Below are 20,955 nucleotides of genomic sequence, written 5' to 3' on the forward strand. Positions count from 1 at the left end.
TAGTTACTGCAAAAATCTATCCATTTGCCATGGAAGATGTTGTTCCCCAAGAACCTTCATTCTTCCAGTGAAAGAATCAATTTGGATTTGCTAATCTCCTACAAAGGATGAAGTATAGAAATCTAAGAGAGATCGAGTTCTTGCCAGGTGCTGCTTGTCCGAACTTTAATTCTGGTATATTTTATTGCGGTTTCTTACTAACCATATATCGAAGTGAATTTTTCCACGACTAAGTTCCTCGAAAGCATGTTTTAGTCTCCATAAATCAGCATGATGGAATTTTCCGTTTATGGATTTAGTTTGACATGATCAAAAGCAGGAGAAGGGTCGGTTAAACTTGAATAATTATAATAAATCATCAATAATCATATGGCCAACCATGACCATAATACTTTGGTATGATGACAAATTATGAACTTTCCAAATTGACTTATAAATTTAAGATAGAAAGCAAAAATATTGCAGTGAGATCACCTCAAAAAGCTATTATAACCATATATCGGCGGTTGGCAATTTACATAACTAATCTGATCACCTACAAACTACTAATATGGATACTCAAGAAAATATACCAGCTTATCAAACTGGTAAACGCATAAATATAATGTCTTTATTAAGACTTAGGAGATTAAATTGAGAAGGGCTACTCCCACTGTTCTTCTACAAAAAAGGCATAAAAAGTATAATTTGAAAAATAAATAGATGGGTAATTGACAAACAATTAAACTAATAACGCAAAGGGAAGTCTCCATATTGGTAATAAACAAATCAAACCGACGCACTTGAAGATGTCTAATCTATAAAAAGATAACTTTAAAAAATTAAGTCCAAGGTCTTAAACTCTAAGGAATCATGTTCCTCTTTCAAGAAAAGTTACCTTGCTATACGGTGAGAAACAAGGTACCCAAACTTTACAATTTTTAGCCCATTTTTGGACCCCACAAGGTACAAAAGGTAAGGCTATGAACTCACCATGGCAACTGGACCCAAAAATTTCAGAAAATTGTACACGAATTAGGCCCCAATTGTAAGGTTGCGGCCACCCAAATTGGTGCCCACAAAAGGTAACATCTGCCAACTCCCCCCACAAACTAAAGAAAGGGGGAAAAAGAGAGTTTCTAAACAACAACAACAACAACAAAAAAAAAAAAAAAGGGAAAAAAAGGGTGATAACGCTGCAACACAAGCCCACACCTTTCTGCACCAAATTACCAACCTCCTACAGCTAACAAAGATGCCTTAGTCTTCACAAATGACGACCTTCTCACAAGACCATGCTATCACCAGAATATATTAATATTACTACTACTATAGAGATAATACTAACAGTAGTGAAAAACTAGTAATCATAATAATAATGATGGCTAAACTTGCACCAAACAAAGACCATGTCTCCGTCTTCTGGATTACAGAAAGAGGGAGTGCAACATGCTTTCTCACCTAAATCCAGCGAAAGAAGGTAGAAAAATGAGCTTGGAAGAAACAAAGCCAACTAAACTACACTACCTTTCACAAGCCACATTACAATCCATCTTCTTCTCTCCAAAAGAACCAAATAACCAAAAATTCAACATAAAATGTAGCACACTCATAAGTCTAGAACCAGAATATATACCATGCACCATCACCCACTTTCCACCGTTTTCAAACTTGCTGTAAGAAGGAAGAACTAGTAGAGTAGTTCCAATTGCTCCATCTCACACAATGGTCTCACCCTCATTGACCGATTGTATCGGAGCCGGTGGTGGTGACGGTGATGGTGTGGATTGCAATGAGTGGTTGGTCTCGTCGAGCAAACTGCTGATGGTTCGAGCCTTCACCATTCCAATCTTCTTCCTCCTCTTCCTCACCTGCTTCTCCTCCTCCATTTCTTCCTCTCCATTATCGACTCCGGAGCACGGCTTGACGTCGATCGCCACCTTCTCCTCTTCTTGTGGTGAAGAAGATAATAACGCTACCAATCCATCCGCTCCCCCCTCGGCGGTGCTCTTCTTGGTCTTACTACTACCGGCTTGGACTCGCACACCGCTCATGCTCCTCAGCCTCCCCTTCCCCAGATGGTGCTCGCAGAGGGAATACCCTACGAGCGTCTGCTGGCAGCACCGCCATCCCCTCCCATTTACTCGGCTGCACCTCGAACCCTCCATCAGCACCGCCGGGCTCCTCCTCTTCTTCCCATTAGATCCAACATTCCCATTGACCATCACAACATCATCTCTCTTGTTCTCACCACCATGAACAGTAGTGCAATTATTCTCCACTTGACTGCTAGCCTTGGCCCTTCCCTTTGACTTCGGTGTCTTCTCTTTCCCCACCGGCTTCTCTTGTCGCCTCCCATATCCGATATTCCTGTTATCATCGTCTCCTTCTCCTCCTCCTCTCTTCTTTGGCAGGAGCGCCGCCTCCACCGAGAGCAGTGCACTCGAGCTGCTCCCAATCCTGGGGAAGTGAATAGATGCCCAGAAATGGAACAAAAGTGGACTAAACTCATAACACATCACAAGGAACATTTCCAGTCTCCTCCAAAGCTTATCACCCTCTCCACAACCCTTTACTCTTGTGCAATGGACTACCACACGTTTGTAGTGAGAGCAACTAATAGCTAGAGATGCAGATGTGTGTGCAAGTGTATGGATGGGTGCATGGATGGGATGGTGGGATGTTATGATGGGTCAAGCTGACATGCATGCTATTAACAAAAACTTGGGGTGCTTTTCCTCTTTTTTACCATAAGGAATGGGAGAGAGAGATAAGAGCTACTTCCAAAAGGGAAAGAGAGTGGGGAATTTTGAGTATCTTTTTACCTACCTCTTGTTACTGTTAACTTGGGTGTTCCATCTCTTGTTGGAATCCACCATCTCCTCCTCCTCCTCCTCCTCCTCCTTGACCTCCTTCAAGACCTGAAACCAAAGCCCCAAGAGCCCACCCATAAGATCAAGATGAGGTGCTCTAATCTCCACATTGCACCCACAAAGGAACGAAGAAGCAAGAAGGGGATCTGATGGATGGAGAGAAATAGAAGAGCAGTGCAGTTGAGAAGAAGGGGGAAGGGAAGTGGGTTTACCTGGGCATGGCTGAGGGTGGGAGGAAACAAGGTTGGGTTGCTCCCTTGTTTGCTCCTCCCTATAGTTGGATGAGGGCCATAGGTGGATGGATCCCTATTATTGGGATCCATCACCCATCCATGGGAATCTATTGGTAGATCCCCAACTGGGTGCAATCCTTCACCTTCACCTCCTCCAACTCCCTTCTCTTTTGTTTCCTCTCCTTTATTTGGTGTTTGGAGTTGAAAGGGAGATGGATCTGGGATTTGAGGAGGAGGAGGAGGAGGAGAGGAGATGGGGGGGAGGGGAAGTCTCCTCCGGATTCTCATAGAGGAGATTGGGAGGATGGATGGATCAGAGAGAGAGAGAGAGAGTGGATTTGGGAGAGTGCAAAGGCTTCCTCAGGGGACTAAACAATAAAGAGGGGCTTTTGTTGGGTTTTTTTTCTTTTCTTCTCTTTTTATTTTTTTGTATTTAATATTATTATATATGGATGGGGGTTATTAAATTAAATAATAAAGGGGTGGTGCAGTTCCCGCACTACGGGACGCACAGGAGGAGGTGGGGTGAGCGAGCCTGGCGCGAAGCACGTGCGGTCGGGTTGCCCGGTCTGCCACCGAGGAACCGGCTGCCGGCGGTTGAAATGGACGGAGATGACCGGGGAATAAATAGCGGCAACCAAGGGGCTTTTACGTAGAGCTGATCACCGACCAGGTGACCGTCTAGTCTCCCCAGCACGCTCCAAAACTTAGCAAGCTTGAATACTAAAAGTAGGGCTTTGGGACAGGCCGTGGCTGAGGCTGAAATCGGGCTCGGGCTGATCGGCCCATCGGATTAGACCGACTTCGAGCCGGATTTCAGGGAAATTTTTTGTGCACCGTGCAAAAAATCTGACGTGAAGCACAACATCTTATCCGATTAATTTACACAGTCATCACTTTCAACATACATTTAATATCTGCAGATCATCTTTTTTATTTAAAAATTTTATATGATGAAAATAACCTTGTCCTTTGGTTATGATACCTCTTCACAAAAATTATGACTTTCTTTCAAAAAAATTATGACACCCCGTACTAAATAAAAAATCGAAGGTATTAATCCCTCCTACCAATACTTCATGGCCTGAATTATGACTCTCAGAATATCATAATACGCTATGGAGAAAAAAAGATGATGAATATATGCGGAAACAAAATTATGACGTCCTTTCTTAAAAAATCATGATATTCCTTCATAAAAATTATGATACCTGATACTAAACAAAAATAAAAAACAGATGTCATAATTTTTTTGAAGGATTACCATAATTTTTGTGAAGAGGTGTCATAATATGTTGTAATTTTTTCCAAAGGGTAGGGGTGTTATAATTTTTTTGAAAGAATGTCATAATTTTTGTGAAGGGGTGTTATAACCAAAAAGCAGGGATATTTTCATCATATAAAAATTTTTAAGCGAGAAAGATGACCTGCAGGCATTAAATGTACGTTAGAAAGTGGTAACTATGGGGACCAATCGGACAAGGTGGTGCGCTACACGTTAAATTTTCAATACCGTCCATGGTGCACAAAGAATTTCTGCAGACTACAAACTCGATCAGAAATAGTTTAGGCCGGATTTGGGTCTAAGTATAGAGTCTGTTTATCTTTCAAATCGAGTTTGGATATACTTTTGGCCCGGCTCAAATCCAAATTTCTGTCTGAAGTTCAGTCCAAAATTTTTAGCCCGAGGCCCGAGCCCAATTCCCTACTTCTCTTAAATTGATTTAGAGCGACTGTCCGAGATGAATAACCCAATTCCAACTTTTATCTTCCCATTTCCGACTTCCCCCATTCGATGCCCTAGCCCCTGACCATGGTCCATGTCGGTTCGTCGGGCATCGTCATCTTTCGTCTGTTCCCATTGCCGACGCGGGTCTCTTGTCTTCTCCCACTGACCATCAATGTTCGTCGGTCTTTCGGACGGCCCTCATCGTCTTCTAAGCCAGGTGACCATCGTCAACCTCCATTGGTTTGCTCTCCGCCTCCTCTACGCCACTGGGGAAAAAAGGGGGCTCAATGCCAATTATTGGGACATACTGATATCGTTCTTGTCCTACTTCTTTATAAGAGTCAATGGAGGACGAGGAGCAAGAGGGAGGGGTCAGGGGTCAATGGCGGGATCAGCCTTCATCTTACCCTCGACCTTGGGCTAAAAGTGGGAAAGCCTTACTGGCGCATGGCCAGAGTGATGGGAGGAGTTGGTGAGATCGATGTCGAGGGTCATGTTGTAATTGGCATCGGAGGAGGAGGTGAAGGGATCGAAGGGCTTGTCATCACCGTCCTCTATAGCTCGCATTCTCTCTCTCGAGCGGCCGAGGAGGAGGAGGACAAGGTGGTGGATGCGGTTACGTTCGTCATCAAGGCCTCTTTTAACAAGGTAATAGATGCAGAGCTGGTGGAGGTGAGGATTTGACAGTGATGGGGTCGAGGATGAATGGATGGGGACACTAGGTTTGGGCTGGCTCGGGCTTGGACGCAGATCAGGCTCAGGCCTAAATTTTTTTCAAGTTTTCGAGCTTAAGTTCAGCCCGATGTTCGAAAAATATTTTGGATCGATTTGAATCAAGGTGTGGCACGGCTCAGTCTGATCCATTTTCATCATAGCCATGGCAAATATAGACAAATCGGATTGTACTTGATTAAATTTAAAAAATAACCCAACCTAAGATTATATATATTTATTATATTTTATATACTAATTATATCAATTAATTATAAATTATATAGTTAATTAATTAATTAATAGTAGGAGAGGAGGAAATCGATGGGTGGGCCATAGTTAGTTAGTTAATTAATAATGGGAGAGGAGGAAAATGGGTCCGGTGGGTGGGTCTGAGATAGGCTCTTCAAGATTGTGTTGGCCAGGAAAAAATATAAAGCTAATATCCAGATCAGGTCTGATCTGGATAAAGAAATTCTTTATGCATTATTAGGCGGTATAGAAAATTTGGTATAGAGTGCATCGTTTTATTTGATTAGTCTATATAATCATCATTTTTTAATATATATTTAATACTTATAGTTTTATTTTTTCATTTAAAATTTTAGATGATGAAAATATTTCTGTTTTTTAAAAAAAATTATGATATCTTATGTCAATATTATAACATCCTACATCCAGAAAATCATAATTTGATGTATTATGTCATAATATGTCACAGAATATCATAATTTTTTTAAAAAAATTAAGATATTTTCGTCATTCAAAATTTTCAAATGAAAAATAAAACTGCTGGCATTAAATATGCGTTGGAAAATAGTTGGACAAAAATATTTCTTCCATATTATAACATTCTGAGCTATATTATGATATTTTGTGTGCAGAAAGTCATAATTTGACGTATGATGTTATAATATCCTACAGGATGTCATAATTTTTTTCAAAGAGAAGAAAAATTTTCGTTACTCAAAATTTTAAATGAAAAGACGGAACTATAAGTATTAAATGCGTATTAGAAAGTAATTGGATAAAAATATCTCTTCCATATTATGACATCTTAAAGTCAAATTATAATTTTTTAATTATGATTTTGTGTGCGTGAAAAATCATAATTTTATCACAGAATATCTTAATATGTCATGATATATCATAATTTTTTTTAAATAAAAAAATATTTTTATTATTTAAATTTTAAATAAAAAATAAAATTATAAGTATTAGATATGCATTAGAATGCGATGACCACGTGGATAATCGGACAAGATGATAAACCTCACGCTGGATTTTCTACACTGCCACAGAGAATTTCTCGATCTGGGCATAGACATCTACTCAATTGTTAAATCTGGTCAGCTCTAATTTTATGATAATTTACTTATCAAAGAAAAAAGGTTAATTAATTATAATTAAATTATGTTTGGGTGGGTCCCGGGATGTTGCAGGGAGTTCGACATGCACGTCTACGTGTATGGTGTCTACGGACGGGCCAAAAAAGAGAATGCTGCAAGTGGCGGTGGCTCACAGGTTTTGAGGGTATCTCCATCTCTGCTCTTATCAAAAGATGAAACAAAAGGATGGCGTTTTATTGAACAGCGTATCTCTTTCATGCCATGGGGTTGTAGGTCCAAAAGGTGTAACTTGAGTTTTCCGTCAACTTTGAGTTGGATGTGTGGCTTAATCAGGCTTTAGCTTTAGGCTAGATCTAAACCACATGGACCACATTACTTGATTCTTAGATCTTAATGGGTTGGATTTGTGCTATATTAATACATAGTTTTCAATTTAGATGTTCTTCATTTTATGTATTTAGACTGTATAACAATATTGATAAATTTGATAAGACTAGACTTTGTTTGAAAGGGATGTCAGGATTATATTGAGTCTATGTTTTTCAAAAGAAAAGTTTACACTTGATTGACATTTTAGTTAGGGGTGAGCAAGATACATATATATCAAAGAGAAAACTAGACCTAGGTTGCAAGTATTCCACCACATGTTTGTATTAAAATAATCATTTGCACCTCTTAGTAATCTAGGAGCTTTGGGAGATAAATGCCAAAATCATTTTGTATTAGGATCTAGCAAATGATAAAATTAGTTTATGCTCAAAATAAAGATTTTAGATATTCTTTTTAGGGTATGTTTGGATGACTAGATCCAAAATTTCAAAGAAATCATAGGTTTGAGTCAATACAATCAAAATCGGATTGGTCTAGACCTATCTTTATAAATATCCAAAGAACCATCACAGTGAGCTGGCCCAAATCCTATTGAGAGAAAAGCCCAAATCCTATTGAGAGAAAAGAAGACTTCAACACGTCTTTTCTTTCTTCCAATAGGATTCAAGGCAGTCCATTGCAATGATTCTCCCAGTATTTATAAAGACAGACCTCATCCAATCTGACTTACATGATTGTAACCTATGATTCCTATGAGATTTTAGGCCCAATTATTTAAAGAGACCCTTAGTATAAGAAAAATCTGATTAGATCTTTTGGAGCTTTTCAGTTTTATCCATTTGGATCTACTATTCTGCTAAAATCTTTTTGCTGAATTAAAATGATAATGACTGGCTAGAAATCATTCCCCTCTCTCCCTAAAGTCATTGTCGGATGTTCGATCTTGCCCAATATAGGTTTTTCACCATGGATCGAACCCTAGTTTCATAATGATCTGATCGTTTTCCGTTTTGTCAACTTTTAGCTCTCTAAAATCTTCTTCTCTTAGGTGCAGTTCCCAGTAAAAACTTTAGATAGTTAATGAAATATAATGCTACAAGCTCCAGATATGGTGACTTAGAAGCAACTATCACAGTTTTATCTCTAATGTTACATTTATTCCTGCTTTCTTCGAATACGTTTTTCAATTATAGAGTACTCAAGAAGGTGATCTGTAGGGTTTCTCATATATCCACATGACAGCCTTCCAAAATTCTGAAAAGTTTGACATAAAACTGAATCATACATGTATGAGTCAAGGTTGTGAAGTTCAGAGGTATAATTATACGTGGGAATTATGCTCACTAAGTTTCCTATTTGACTGGAATAAAAAATGCAAGTAAAATGAAAACATAAGTTAATTAGCGATGATGAAATATAAATGCAAGCAATTAAAGATATATACCTGCAAGCAATCTCCACTTATTTTGGCTAGAATCTAATCGTCCATACAAGGATAAATACAAATTAAGCGATGATGAAACAAAATGAAAATATTCTTTCATCATGCATGCTTCTCGCTTTCATGGCACCACCTATTATTTGTAATGATATCTAAGTTATATATTCTGACTCACTTTTATTGATCATTTAGATAAGATACCCCTTTTGTGATAAAGGCTAAATGGGTAATTTTGTATTGCATGCCAACATGAGCTTCAGAGGAAAGATAGATTCAGATATCAACCTTGTTCCAACATAATTCCTGGTTCGTACATGACTACTTTTTTATCCTTGGCGATATCTGGCCTTTTGCACCAGTCATTTGGCTCTCATGCATGATGGTCCAAGTCAGGTAGCCATAGTATAGTGCATTTCTGGCTTGCATCGCAAATGTTGATCACTATTGATTTGCCACTTATTAGATCTCAAAGGGAATGCTACAGCCTCTCATATTTTGGATCCCTGTTATAAAGATTTAAAGCTCATTTATCTGTTAGGACCCATGCGGATATGTATAGTTATTCATTGAGAAGATTTTGGATAATTTACGGAGTCAAAGAACCTAAATAATACTTTATGACTATTCTTTTTTGATGAGATCCTGAATTGTTATATTAACCTTACATCACGTACATCATATCTCTGACTTGAGGAAAAATCTTATAATGGGTCTATGTTGATCCAATATGATTTTGGATTAGATTTAAGTCAAAAAAATGTTATAATCAACTAGGGTTATCTTTGTATCAGAAATAATCTTTGTTTGAAGGCTCTTTTCTATTAATGAACGTTCGATTATTCTAAATGTGGAATCATTAAATGCGCGGGGTGGAAGGCCAGGACATGGGAATGAAATGTGTGGGGCGGAAGACCTAGAAATGGGAATTAAATTTAATTTTTAAAAATGAATTTCAACAATAAGAATAATTGTCGAGATTATGTCTAACCAAACAACCTTCTATACTGATCGGAAGTGAGGTGATCAAATGAACCTATAGCCCTAATGTTTTAGGAAAATTTGCTGTATGTGACAGCATTCCCACTAAATAACTTGAGCAACTCTATGGACTATGAAGCCCTTATGTCCAAGAGATTCAATATTTGCATTATGATCCAAATTGTGGTGGATATTTTTTTTACTCCATCAAAATTTGAACTAGATTTGTCGAAGATGGACACCTTTTTCATAAATCTCAATAAGAAAGAGAGGAATCACAAATCATATATTAGAAATCTAATATTCTCTTCTTTTTTTCTTGGTATAATAATATTCTCTTCTTTCATCATTTACAAATATGTGCACTGGGCATTTGTTATCAGTCTCTTAAAAGTTAGATTATATTAGAAACTCAAAACTTTGAAGACCTCTCCCTCAGGTGAAAAACGACTGCTAAGAGTAGCCTGGTAACTAATCAGAAAGTTTGAGAACATGATGTGTTGATGTTTGTCTAACCTAAGAAACAAAATCAGGCTGAAGCCAAAAAGTTAAATAAAGTCCACACTTGTGCTGCCCTAACTGGTTTTAAACGGTGGCAATTGAGGTCTGCCCCCTGGATTGATACCATTTCATGTTTAACCCCATTAAACAAAATTTTATTACCAATCCTTGATGGTCATTTTAGTTTAATCCTAACAAATTTACATATGTGTATAAAACATGGATCATTATGTATAGCAACAAGCCGAACTATGTATAGAATAGAAGACTGTCCATCCTCACAATGTTCATTATGGGCTAAATTTAAAATGGAGCTAAAAAAAAAAAAGCATGAACTAAAAAGGAGAATGGTAAATGAGGAATACCTTAAAAGGGGGGGTGTTTCTAGTCAAAGACCTTACAATTGGATTCATAAAGATGATGCATGTGAACCCTGACAATGGTTAATCTTCAATCAGATGAAACTTCAATTACTTGGTTCCAAATTCGAACCAACTTAATTAAAGTAAACTCTTAAGAGAACTTCACTCAAAATGGCTGATTAGATGGGTTCGTATTAGGCCTTCCTCAAATCAAAATTTGACATAAATCAAGTTTATAACTAAAAGAAACTTAGTCTAAATTTACTTGAAACAAATATCAACCTTGGATAATATATCAGATGGGTGCTTATGTGACCCTGATGATAATTGATTCATAGTGAAAGTCATGGTTTTGGTCAGACTTAAATAGGAAAGGTTTAAGCATGAGTTTAACTCTGCTAATGATCAGTGTCATGCTGCACAGTGTACATCAGAAATTGCAGCGGTCGGGCAGGTATAATTTGATCTCCAACCAACGCCAAGCTCTTGGCCAACTCTCTGTGACCGATATTGGTCTTTTGGTCTTGTTTGAGGTGAGCTCTAACTAGCCATACTAAAACAAGACTAATTGGGTTTGGCACCAGTCTTGAATTTATAAATTGCCCAAGAATCATCTTACTTTCCTTACAAACCCTGCATCACATTGCAGTCTACCAAGCTTCTCCATTAAGCTCACAAACTCTCCTACAAGATCCTTAATTTTTATTGTTTTATAATCCTCATTCCTAAAATCTGGATGCCTATATATGTGATATCACAAGGCAAGTTTGTCAAGTCAATATACTCACTTCTACTACAATTTCCCTTTCCCCCCTCCTAGTACAAAAGCCCAATATGTTGAATTCTAATGAAAGCCATACCCTTAACAATTGCTGCACTTCTTTTCTTCCATCAAGGAAAAGGTTGATAGCACAATTATTTTAACAAAAGAGGATAACCAAATATCCCTTATGGCAAGTTGTTGGAGTCACTGCTGACAGCAGCTTGGCAAACAGGAGGAGGACCAGGACTTACCCCATTGGAGTCATAGTTGAAGCACAGTGTTTGTTCTGAGAAAGGTTAATCCCAGCTCTTGTGGGAACGCTCAAACTGCTTTTATTTAGGATCACGAAAGACGAACGGGTTCGGGTTCAATGTCACCTTTTCAGAAGGCCCATGATCTGTTGGACTGGATTTCTTATTGGATGTGATCCAGGCCCTAGGAATAATACATTGGCTTCTTAAAATTTTTTAGTTGTTACTCTTGGATTTGAAGGTGTATGAACCAAAGACTTGTAGAGACGTTGGAACTACATGGGACCTGGTGCACGCTCTCCACTCTTGTCATGTTTAGAGGTCGACAACCTTTAACTTGATTCAGTCTACTGTAGATCGGAACAAGTTTACTTGTTTACTAAAATGATCAGATTTAGATTTGGATTTTTGACCTGCATGATAAAGAGGTCGGCTTCGGGATTATAGATTTTTGACCTCTTCTATATCTGACCCAATCCGATTGCCACCCAATAGAGGATTGCTGCCTTGTGCAGTGCTATGGCTCTTGTGAATTGTAGTTCACTGCCATGCTCGGTTGATCTTGAGGAACTTACCATCAATGAGTGGGAACTTGGGTTTTTCGGCTTTGAAGATCATTGAGAGTCTCAGCCTTTTGGCATGGTGTGGTGTGTTAAAAGTGGCTCTAATATTTCCAGTTAGACTATGCGTGGCTGGATCAATGGGCCGGTGATGCAACTCTGGCTGAAATATTTCCCTTGCTCTTTAACAAGGCCTTGAGCTGATATGGATAGATGGAGAATTTCACTCAAAGTAGTCAAGATAGGTTACAAAATCAGCCCGGTTTCATATCTATTGTTGTACCAACCACTAAATATTTACAGATCCTGAGCAATGGGGGCCTCTTGTACCACCCTGTTGCCCGCAGCTGGTGGAAAGGCAAAGCTCATTAAAGGTGAAGATTTTTTTTTGCTTGGTTGATGGTAAAAGATAAATTGGTAATTGTTGACCTCCATTCATGCCGATGCTCTCTAAAAGAGTGAGGAGAGAGTTTTTCTTGCACTACATTTGTTGATATATTTAGAGATGATAATTTTAGCCAACTCATCAGATATTTGATTTGATCCACTCAGATTGGAATTCAGAATGGGTATGGATTACAGAAAAAATATTTAAAATATAGTCGCGTCAGAAATGGATAATGATATGCCCAATCTGATATAATCTTAAGATATATCTTCCTTTCAAATTATAATAATTTTATATTATTTTCATATATCTGATCCGACTCAACCAATCCCTCTGATCTATCTATTTCGCATCTCTAATTAACTCGATCCGAGATACATTCGGGGCAGGTATGGATATAAAATTTTTACTTATGAAACAAGTACAGATATGGACCAATCTGATCCATATCTGATCTATTGCCATTCATAGATATATTAGCTTTGTTTTGGATTTCACCGGAACCAATCCTATTTTTCCTGCCAAGAGAGTTGGGGTCCTATCCCTCCTTGTGCTCCTCTCCTCTTTGGGCTGATTCAGCCTTTTTGCCATTTCATTTATTGAAATGTGATGTGGGAAAGCACCGTTTTGGTCAAAAGGTATCATTACTAAGTATGATTTGCTGGTCATTTGTATTGAATAATGCATAATCTAAATGGAATATGCTCTAGGCTTTTTGCCTAGTCCATGTAAATACATTTTGATTGGATTGTTTTACTAGAGAGACCCTACATGGCCTCTAAGTTTGCTTCTATTACGATCTCTCATTCTACGACCAATTGACAGCATTGCTGCAAGGGATGGTATGTTTTGGGATGGTGAAGTCTGTTGTGGTTAAGACAAAGACCAAAGATATTTTTATGAGAAGTTATATATATATATATATATTTGTTGTTTATAAATAAACATTGTACTTTTATTATTAAAGGAATATTCATACTATATAGATGTAGTAATTATTAGTGTTTTTCTTTTGCTAAATTGGATAAGTGAAATTAAATGAGAAAAGAAAGATCCAAGAGAGTCAGAAAAAAAAATAGTATCTTTTCTTTACCCAATAAATATAATAGATAAATGATATTTAGGTATTGATCTATAGGATAATAAAAAAAAAAAAAAAAAAAGCCAAGGGCATGAACAAGTGATATTTAGTGTGTGTGTGCACACACACATATATAGGGTAGGGGGAGTCTTGGGCATGGGTTTTTTTTTTGTGTGTTGGGGGGGGGGGGGGGGGGCGGTGTTGGGGAGTGGGGGTATGTATGCTTGTTGACGTGCATAACAAAATTAATAAAAACTACCAGCTGCAACTTAATTAAGATTTCTTAATGAAATTTACTAAGGGCACATTTGATTCACGATCAGATCAGCATCGAAATCAAAATCGGAAACAAAATGAAATTTGAGTCCTAAAGAAGAATAACAATTGATTTTTAGGAATTGGAGCATTTACATATCCTTTTAGAATCGAATTGAAAATAGAACTCCCCTTGATCAAATGGCTAGAATATGAATCATTTAAGGACGAATATGGATCGAATAATATCTGTCCAAATTTATTTTTATATCTAAAACTATATATTCAGATATAGATAAAAATTTAAATATTCGACTAATGTTGATACGTATTATATCCGTTAAAGAAAAATAGATATGAATATAGATAGACAACTATTCGATTCGTATCCGAAAATTCAATTTCATTTGTAATGTTATTTAATTTTATACAATACTCATGAATTTTTAAGCAAAATAAATGATCACATTACTATGTTATTAACTTGATTTATCATCTACTTAGTAATATCTTTGATTTTATGATTATAAAGTTTAATCATCTGATTTATCCGTATTTAAATCCATATTTTTGGATCTAATTTACATCTGTATCTATTTAAAATAGATGTGGATATAAATTTTGACATCCAATTAATATCCGTATCCATATCTGTATTTGTTAAATAGAACAAATATGGATATAGATATATTAATGTCCGATCCATTTTCAGCCCTAGAGACACTCATGCTAACTCCTATTCCAGAGTCCAAATTTGTCCAACCAAATATGCCCTAAATTTGATTAGTATCATCGAAAGGAATACAAAAATAAAATTTTGATAACTTTTTGTTTTTTGTTTCCACAATTTTTTGGCAGACAAGAAGGGAAAATCTTCTCAAAGGGAACTGCTGATGTCAAATACCTGGAAATGGGCCACCCCTGGTTTTGGCAATGGTGGTGCCTGGGCCCGGGGGATTCTTAATAAGGCAATTGACCTATATTTGGAGCATCAGAAGCATGGTGTCTATGTGAACCACTTACCTTAAGTCCAGAATTGGCCCTTTGGATTGACTCACGCTTTCTTATGCTCAAAGCAAACGGTTTATTTCACCTAATCCATTGCATTACTTTTGAATACATCATAATTGAACATATGCCTTCACTTAAGCCATTGGATCTTTAGTAGCCTCTAGAAGGCCTGATCTCAATCCTCAAATAAGCCAGCTCTCTTGCAATGGAGAATTGGGGATCTTTTGATCCAGAGATCTTTTGGCTTTCTTTCGCTTTAGGTCCACCACCTTCCATTTCCTTGGAAATGGACAGCAACTATAAAAATTAAAAGGAACCCAAGATGTATTCATGTCTCCTCCTTCCAATCATTCCATCATAAAATTCACAATTATAGAAGCCAAGAAAGCTGAGTTCTTATCTCTTAATTTCCACTGATTTCTAGCTTAGATCAACCACCAACAATATTTAAATTCTTTAGATCTAAAACCTAGGATGAGAAAGTGAACATTCGAGGAGCCTACCAGCAGAAAGGCAACCTAACTATGGTCCTTTCACTGCTAAATTACAAGAGTTGATTTTTTTTGTCACGCTTCAAATTTGAGACATAACACGGCCATGTTACCGAGGGATGGAGCCCATAATAACACGAAGCCAATCCATCATAATCATCTAAAATCCATTAAATAAAAAGATTCAATTTCTTTATTCATCAGATAATTAAATCAATATTAGTTCAGAGCTTCTAAATTCGAAAGTAAATACAAATTTATATCTCAAAATTTATAATTATTTACTATAAGTTCATGATCATTATATAACTAAACTTCATCTACAAAATTTTCAAACTTACATTGCAGATCTCCAAAGTCTGAATTTTCTTCTCTGGTCCTAGTCCTATTTCTCTGTATAAGAAAAGAAAAATAAAAAGAATATGAGCTACACTAGTCCAGTAAGTAGAACTTGCGCTTCCTTATCGGATGAAGCATAAGTTTTTCATGATAATGTAATATTTAAAAAAATAATAGATAATATAAAATAAAGTATTTCATAGAGCATATAATAAAATAAATCATAAACCAATCATGCATGCATAAAATCATATATATTTCACAATCATGAATCATAAATCATTCTTGTCATGTATTCATGTCAAGTTTCGAAATATTGCTCTCAGATATTCGTGCTAAGATCACTATTATACCCGTGACAGGGTCATATTTCTTAATCGACAGAGTTCTTGTTTCGTATGCCAATTTTATACCCATTTGCGGGGTCATGTTTCATGTGGATGTTAGCTTCGGATGTCGATCTTCTCGAAAAGATTCGTTCATAGCTATCTGAGAGCCTTTGAAATCTTTATATCTTTTTTTAAAAATATATATATACATAAATAAAAATAATAATAAAATTCATGCTTCATAATCATGTTATTTTCATAAAATGTATTCATAAAATTAATGCTCATAATAAAACATGCTTTTTCATATCACATATGCTGATCTTTATTTTATGAAAAATATAATTTCATCAACAGTAATTCTTTACATAAAAATATGATTATTTAAAAATAAATAAGAAGTATAAGATCCACTTACCTCATTCATCTTAGATATTCAGACTTCGTTAGAAGAATCAGCTAATCCTATTTAAAATATCAAATCATCATCAATTTTTATTTCATAAATATAATAAGATTAAATCATAAGGAAAGAGGACTGTTGATCGGATGTGTTGAACCATCCAGATACTAGGATAATTCAGGATCTTTGATCTGAGGATCAGATTTAAGTAACTTGATCAAAAAATCGTAGAACACAGATCAGATCAAAGTCAAGACCAATCAATAGGATTCATTAATAATAGATTTGAAAGATACTTGATATGGTCAAATGAGGTTAACATACAGTATGGATATCAAAGTAGCTTCGGGCCATCTTGTTAGAGTCAACATGAGCCCCTAGAAGATGAAGGCGTGAATCGGTATAGGATTTATAGACCTTCTTAGAGAGAGAAAGTCGATCATAAGAGAAAAAATGAAGAGAGAATCTTCGTATCTTTTAGAGGAGGCAATCATGATTGAGATCATCAGAAGTCATATCAAGGTGAATCAACATGGATTAACTGTGATCAGATGCTATAAATTTTGGATAAGGATCAGATTAGGATCCAACCTACTGCACGACTTTTGAAGCGATTTTAGATCATCTTATTTTTATCTCAAATTTGTCTTAGGATCCATGATGCAGTTAGAGAAAGAGTAGGAGAGAAAAATTCTAGAGAGAGAGTAGAGAGAAATTTTAGAGAGAGAAAGTAGAGAGAGAGAAGAGAGGAAAAGAGGGAGAAAGAGGGGGAGAGAGAGGAGAGAAAATCCTCTCTCTTTTTTTCTTTTTTTTTTTCTCTTTTTTTCTTTTCTTTTCTTTTTTTTTTCCGTTGGGCTTCTGAGATTTTGGGCCTGATCCAAGGCTTAAATGGGCTAGGTATTACAGTCTCCCCCTTCAAATAATTTTATCCTCAAAATTAAATTATATTATTTAAAATATCTAGGATTTTTCTTGACATTATCTATAGTAAAATAACCTACTGGCAAAAATTATCGGGCTATGATCAGATTAGATTAAGATTTATAGTATCTTTTCATTATCAATAAAATATTTCCATATTTACAACTAATGTATTCTATAATATCTTTTGATTTAAAGGATTAACATTTCTAATCAATTCAGACCATCATGCTTTTGCTGCGCACTCTGATATTAACTTATCAAATTATCTAAGTCTATCAAAAATAAAAATATCTTTGTATGTTAAATCAATCAAAGATAGATCCAACTTTCGGATTTCATATAAAACTTAGGACAAAATTTTATGTTTTCTTGTCATTACTATCTCTTAGGCATAGCACATTAAAATTAAATCTTCATCCACCTTCTATGTTCGAACTTATTACATAAGCTTCACCACTCCTCAAGAATCTAATATGTCTAGAATTAATTTGAGTAACCTTCGATTTACCTTACAATCATTTAGACAACTGTTAAACCAACATTTCTTTGCAAAAAAATTAACATCAAAATTAGCAAAGTTATCCATATAAGTTTAGCATTCAAATGTCATCGAATATACCCAACATAACATATCAATACCTCCCACTTCATTCCAGGGTCAACACTTCTTGTATTCAGGTCAACTCTATGAATTGGAATCCAAGATATAACTCGTCAATTCTATTATAGACATCATATGCCACTTATGCATAAATTTCATCATAATACCTATTGATTCAAAATTAAATTATTGAATCTTTTCTTTTATATCTATCATGTTTCTCATAATCTTAACCTCAAGTTCAAATATCACTAAAGTCACAATCTCAAATAATGATAATCTTAAGCTCAAATACCACTTAAGTCATATTCTCTAGTGATCATAACCTAAACTTAATATCATTCTATCACGTCCTTAATAATCATAATCTCAAGCTCTGATATTATCCATCATACTCCACTCTGTCACATCCTATTGATCATACATAAAGTTTTGATATCACTTCATAATCTCAGTGATCTTGAACCTAAGCTCTGATATTATTCTATCATATCCTAATCACTTATATCATAATCCTCAATGATCATAACCTAAGCTCTGATACCATTCTGTCACACCCCAAATTCGAAATATAACACGATCATGCTACCGAGAGATAGAACCTACGATAACACGAAGCCAATCCATTATAATCATCTAAAATCCATCAAATAAAAAGATTCAATTCTTTTATTCATCAGATAATTAAATCAATATTGGTTCAGAATATCTAAATTCGAAAGTAAATATAAATTTATATATCAAAATTCATAATTATTTACTATAAGTTCGTGATCATCATATAACTAAACTTCATTCACAAAATTTTCAAGCTTGCAGATCTCCAAAGCTTGGATTTCTTTCTCCGGTCCTAGCTCTATTTCTCTGTATAAGAAAAAAAAATAAAAATAATATGAGCTACACTAGCCCAGTAAGTAGAACTTGCGCTTCTTTATCGGATCAAGCATAAGTTTTTCATGATAATGCAATATTTAAAAAAATAACAGATAATACAAAATAAATCATTTCATAGAGCAAATACTAAAACAAATCATAAACCAATCATGCATGCATAAAATCATGTATATTTCACAATCATAAATCATAAATCATTCTTGTCATGTATTCATGTCAAGTTTCAAAATATTGCTCTCAGATATTCGTACTAAGGTCACTATTATACCCGTGACAGGTCTATGTTTCTTAATTGACAGAGTTCTTATTTTGTATGCCAACTTTATACCTATTGGTGGAGCCATATTTCATGTGGATGCTAGCTCCGGATGTTGACTTTTCTGAAGGAATTCGTTCATAGCTATCTGAGAGTCTTTGAAATCTTTATATCTTTTTCTTAAAACATACATATACATAGATAAGAAAAATAATAAAATTCATGCTTCATAATTATGTTATTTTCATAAAATACATTCATGAAATCAATACTCATAATAAAACATACTTTTTCATATCACATATACTGATCCTTATTTTATGTAAATATGATTTCATCAATAGCAATTCTTTGCATGAAAATATGATTATTTTAAAATAAATAAGGAGCATAAGATCCACTTACCTCATTCATCTTAGATCTTCAAATTTCGTTAGAAGAATCAGCTAATCCTATTTAAAATATCAAATCACCAATAATTTCTATTTCATGAATATAATAAGATTAAATCATAAAGAAAGAGGACTGTTGACCGGATGTGTCGGACCATCCAGATACCAGGGCAATTCAGGGTCTCTGATCTGAGGGTCAGATTTAAGTGACTTGATCAAAAAATTGTAGAGTACAGATCAGATCAAAATCAAGATCAATCAATAGGATTCATTAATAATAGATTTGAAAGATGCTTGATATGATCAAATGAGGTTGACATACAGCATGGATATCAAAGCAGCTTCAGATCATCTTGTTAGAGTCAACATGAGCCCCTAGAAGATGAAAGCATGAATCGATATAGGATTTATAGACCTTCTTAGAGAGAGAAAGTCGATCATGAGAAAGAAAGTAGAGAGAGAAAGTGAAGAGAGAATCTTCGTATCCTTTAAAGGAGGCAATCATGATTGAGATCATCAGAAATCATATCAAGGTGATTCAACATGGATTAACTGTGATCAGATGCTATAAATTTTGGATAAGGGCCGGGTTAGGATCCAACCTACTGCACGAATTTTGAAACGATTCCAGATCATTTTATTTTCATCTCAAATTTGTCTTAGGGTCTGTGATACAATTAGAGAAAGAGTAGGAGAGAAAAATTCTAGAGAGAGAGTAGAGAAAAATTTTAAAGAGAGAAAATAGAGAGAGAAAGAGAGAGAGAAGAGAGGAAAAGAGGGAGAAAGAGTGGGAGAGAGGAGAGAAAATCCTCTCTTTTTTTTTTTCTTTTTTCTCTTTTTTTTTCTTTTCTTTTCTTTCTTTTTTTTTTTTCATTGGGCTTCTGAGATTTTGGGCCAGGTCCAAGGCCCAAATGGACCAGGTATTACATTTTTCACTCTCATTTTTATTTTCATTTGAAAATTTGTTTGGTAGCTTGTAATCTCATCTAATGGCTTCCTTTGTTCAATGAACACCATAGCTTTCTCTTCCATGAGTCTATACTTGCTGCTAACCTAGTTTTTATATTCTTTTTCTTGTGTTTTTCAAAGATTTTGCTTTGACCTGGCTCTTGTGGGGATGACAAGGAAAATTCCCTTTGATGTGATCCTCAATAACCTAAGAACCCTACAGATCTAGCTCAATAACCCAGTGGTGTGGCTGGATATGGGGTCCAGGGGATTAGATATCAGATATGGGGGTAGATTTGTGATGATGTTTTTGAATAAAACAAGTTAATTCTGTTGATAGCACTATTTTTTTTTTTTTTTGACTAGTACAAGTTGCTATAGTCAGCAATAACAGTATAATTACAATCATTACTAGATAAACATGCGAACTATTCTAGATTTGTGATCCTTTCTTTTTAAGTCTTATGATCATTATGTCATCATTTTTCGGCAGTAGTGCACTACATTCTTTCTTAATATTTTATAATGGTAAAGAGTTGAAACAAGTTTAAAGATAACCAGCAAACTCATGATGACAGGAATA

At 35.6% G+C, this 20,955-nt stretch overlaps 1 protein-coding gene across 1 annotated transcript; it reads right to left on the bottom strand.

Moving 5' to 3' along the window:
* Positions 1 to 1,332: 1,332 nt before the first annotated feature.
* Positions 1,333 to 3,486, bottom strand: LOC105053133 (uncharacterized). The gene is made up of 3 exons (XM_010934181.4): positions 3,065 to 3,486; positions 2,809 to 2,900; positions 1,333 to 2,439 (listed from the first exon to the last, which is right to left on the bottom strand). Exons 1-3 carry the CDS (start codon positions 3,371 to 3,373, stop codon positions 1,698 to 1,700), a joined length of 1,143 nt encoding a protein of 380 aa, XP_010932483.1. The 5' UTR covers positions 3,374 to 3,486; the 3' UTR covers positions 1,333 to 1,697.
* Between the last annotated feature and the right edge of the window lie 17,469 nt (positions 3,487 to 20,955).

Source organism: Elaeis guineensis, chromosome 10 (genome assembly GCF_000442705.2).
Source record: "Elaeis guineensis isolate ETL-2024a chromosome 10, EG11, whole genome shotgun sequence".
In the NCBI taxonomy this organism is placed as follows: domain Eukaryota; kingdom Viridiplantae; phylum Streptophyta; class Magnoliopsida; order Arecales; family Arecaceae; genus Elaeis; species Elaeis guineensis.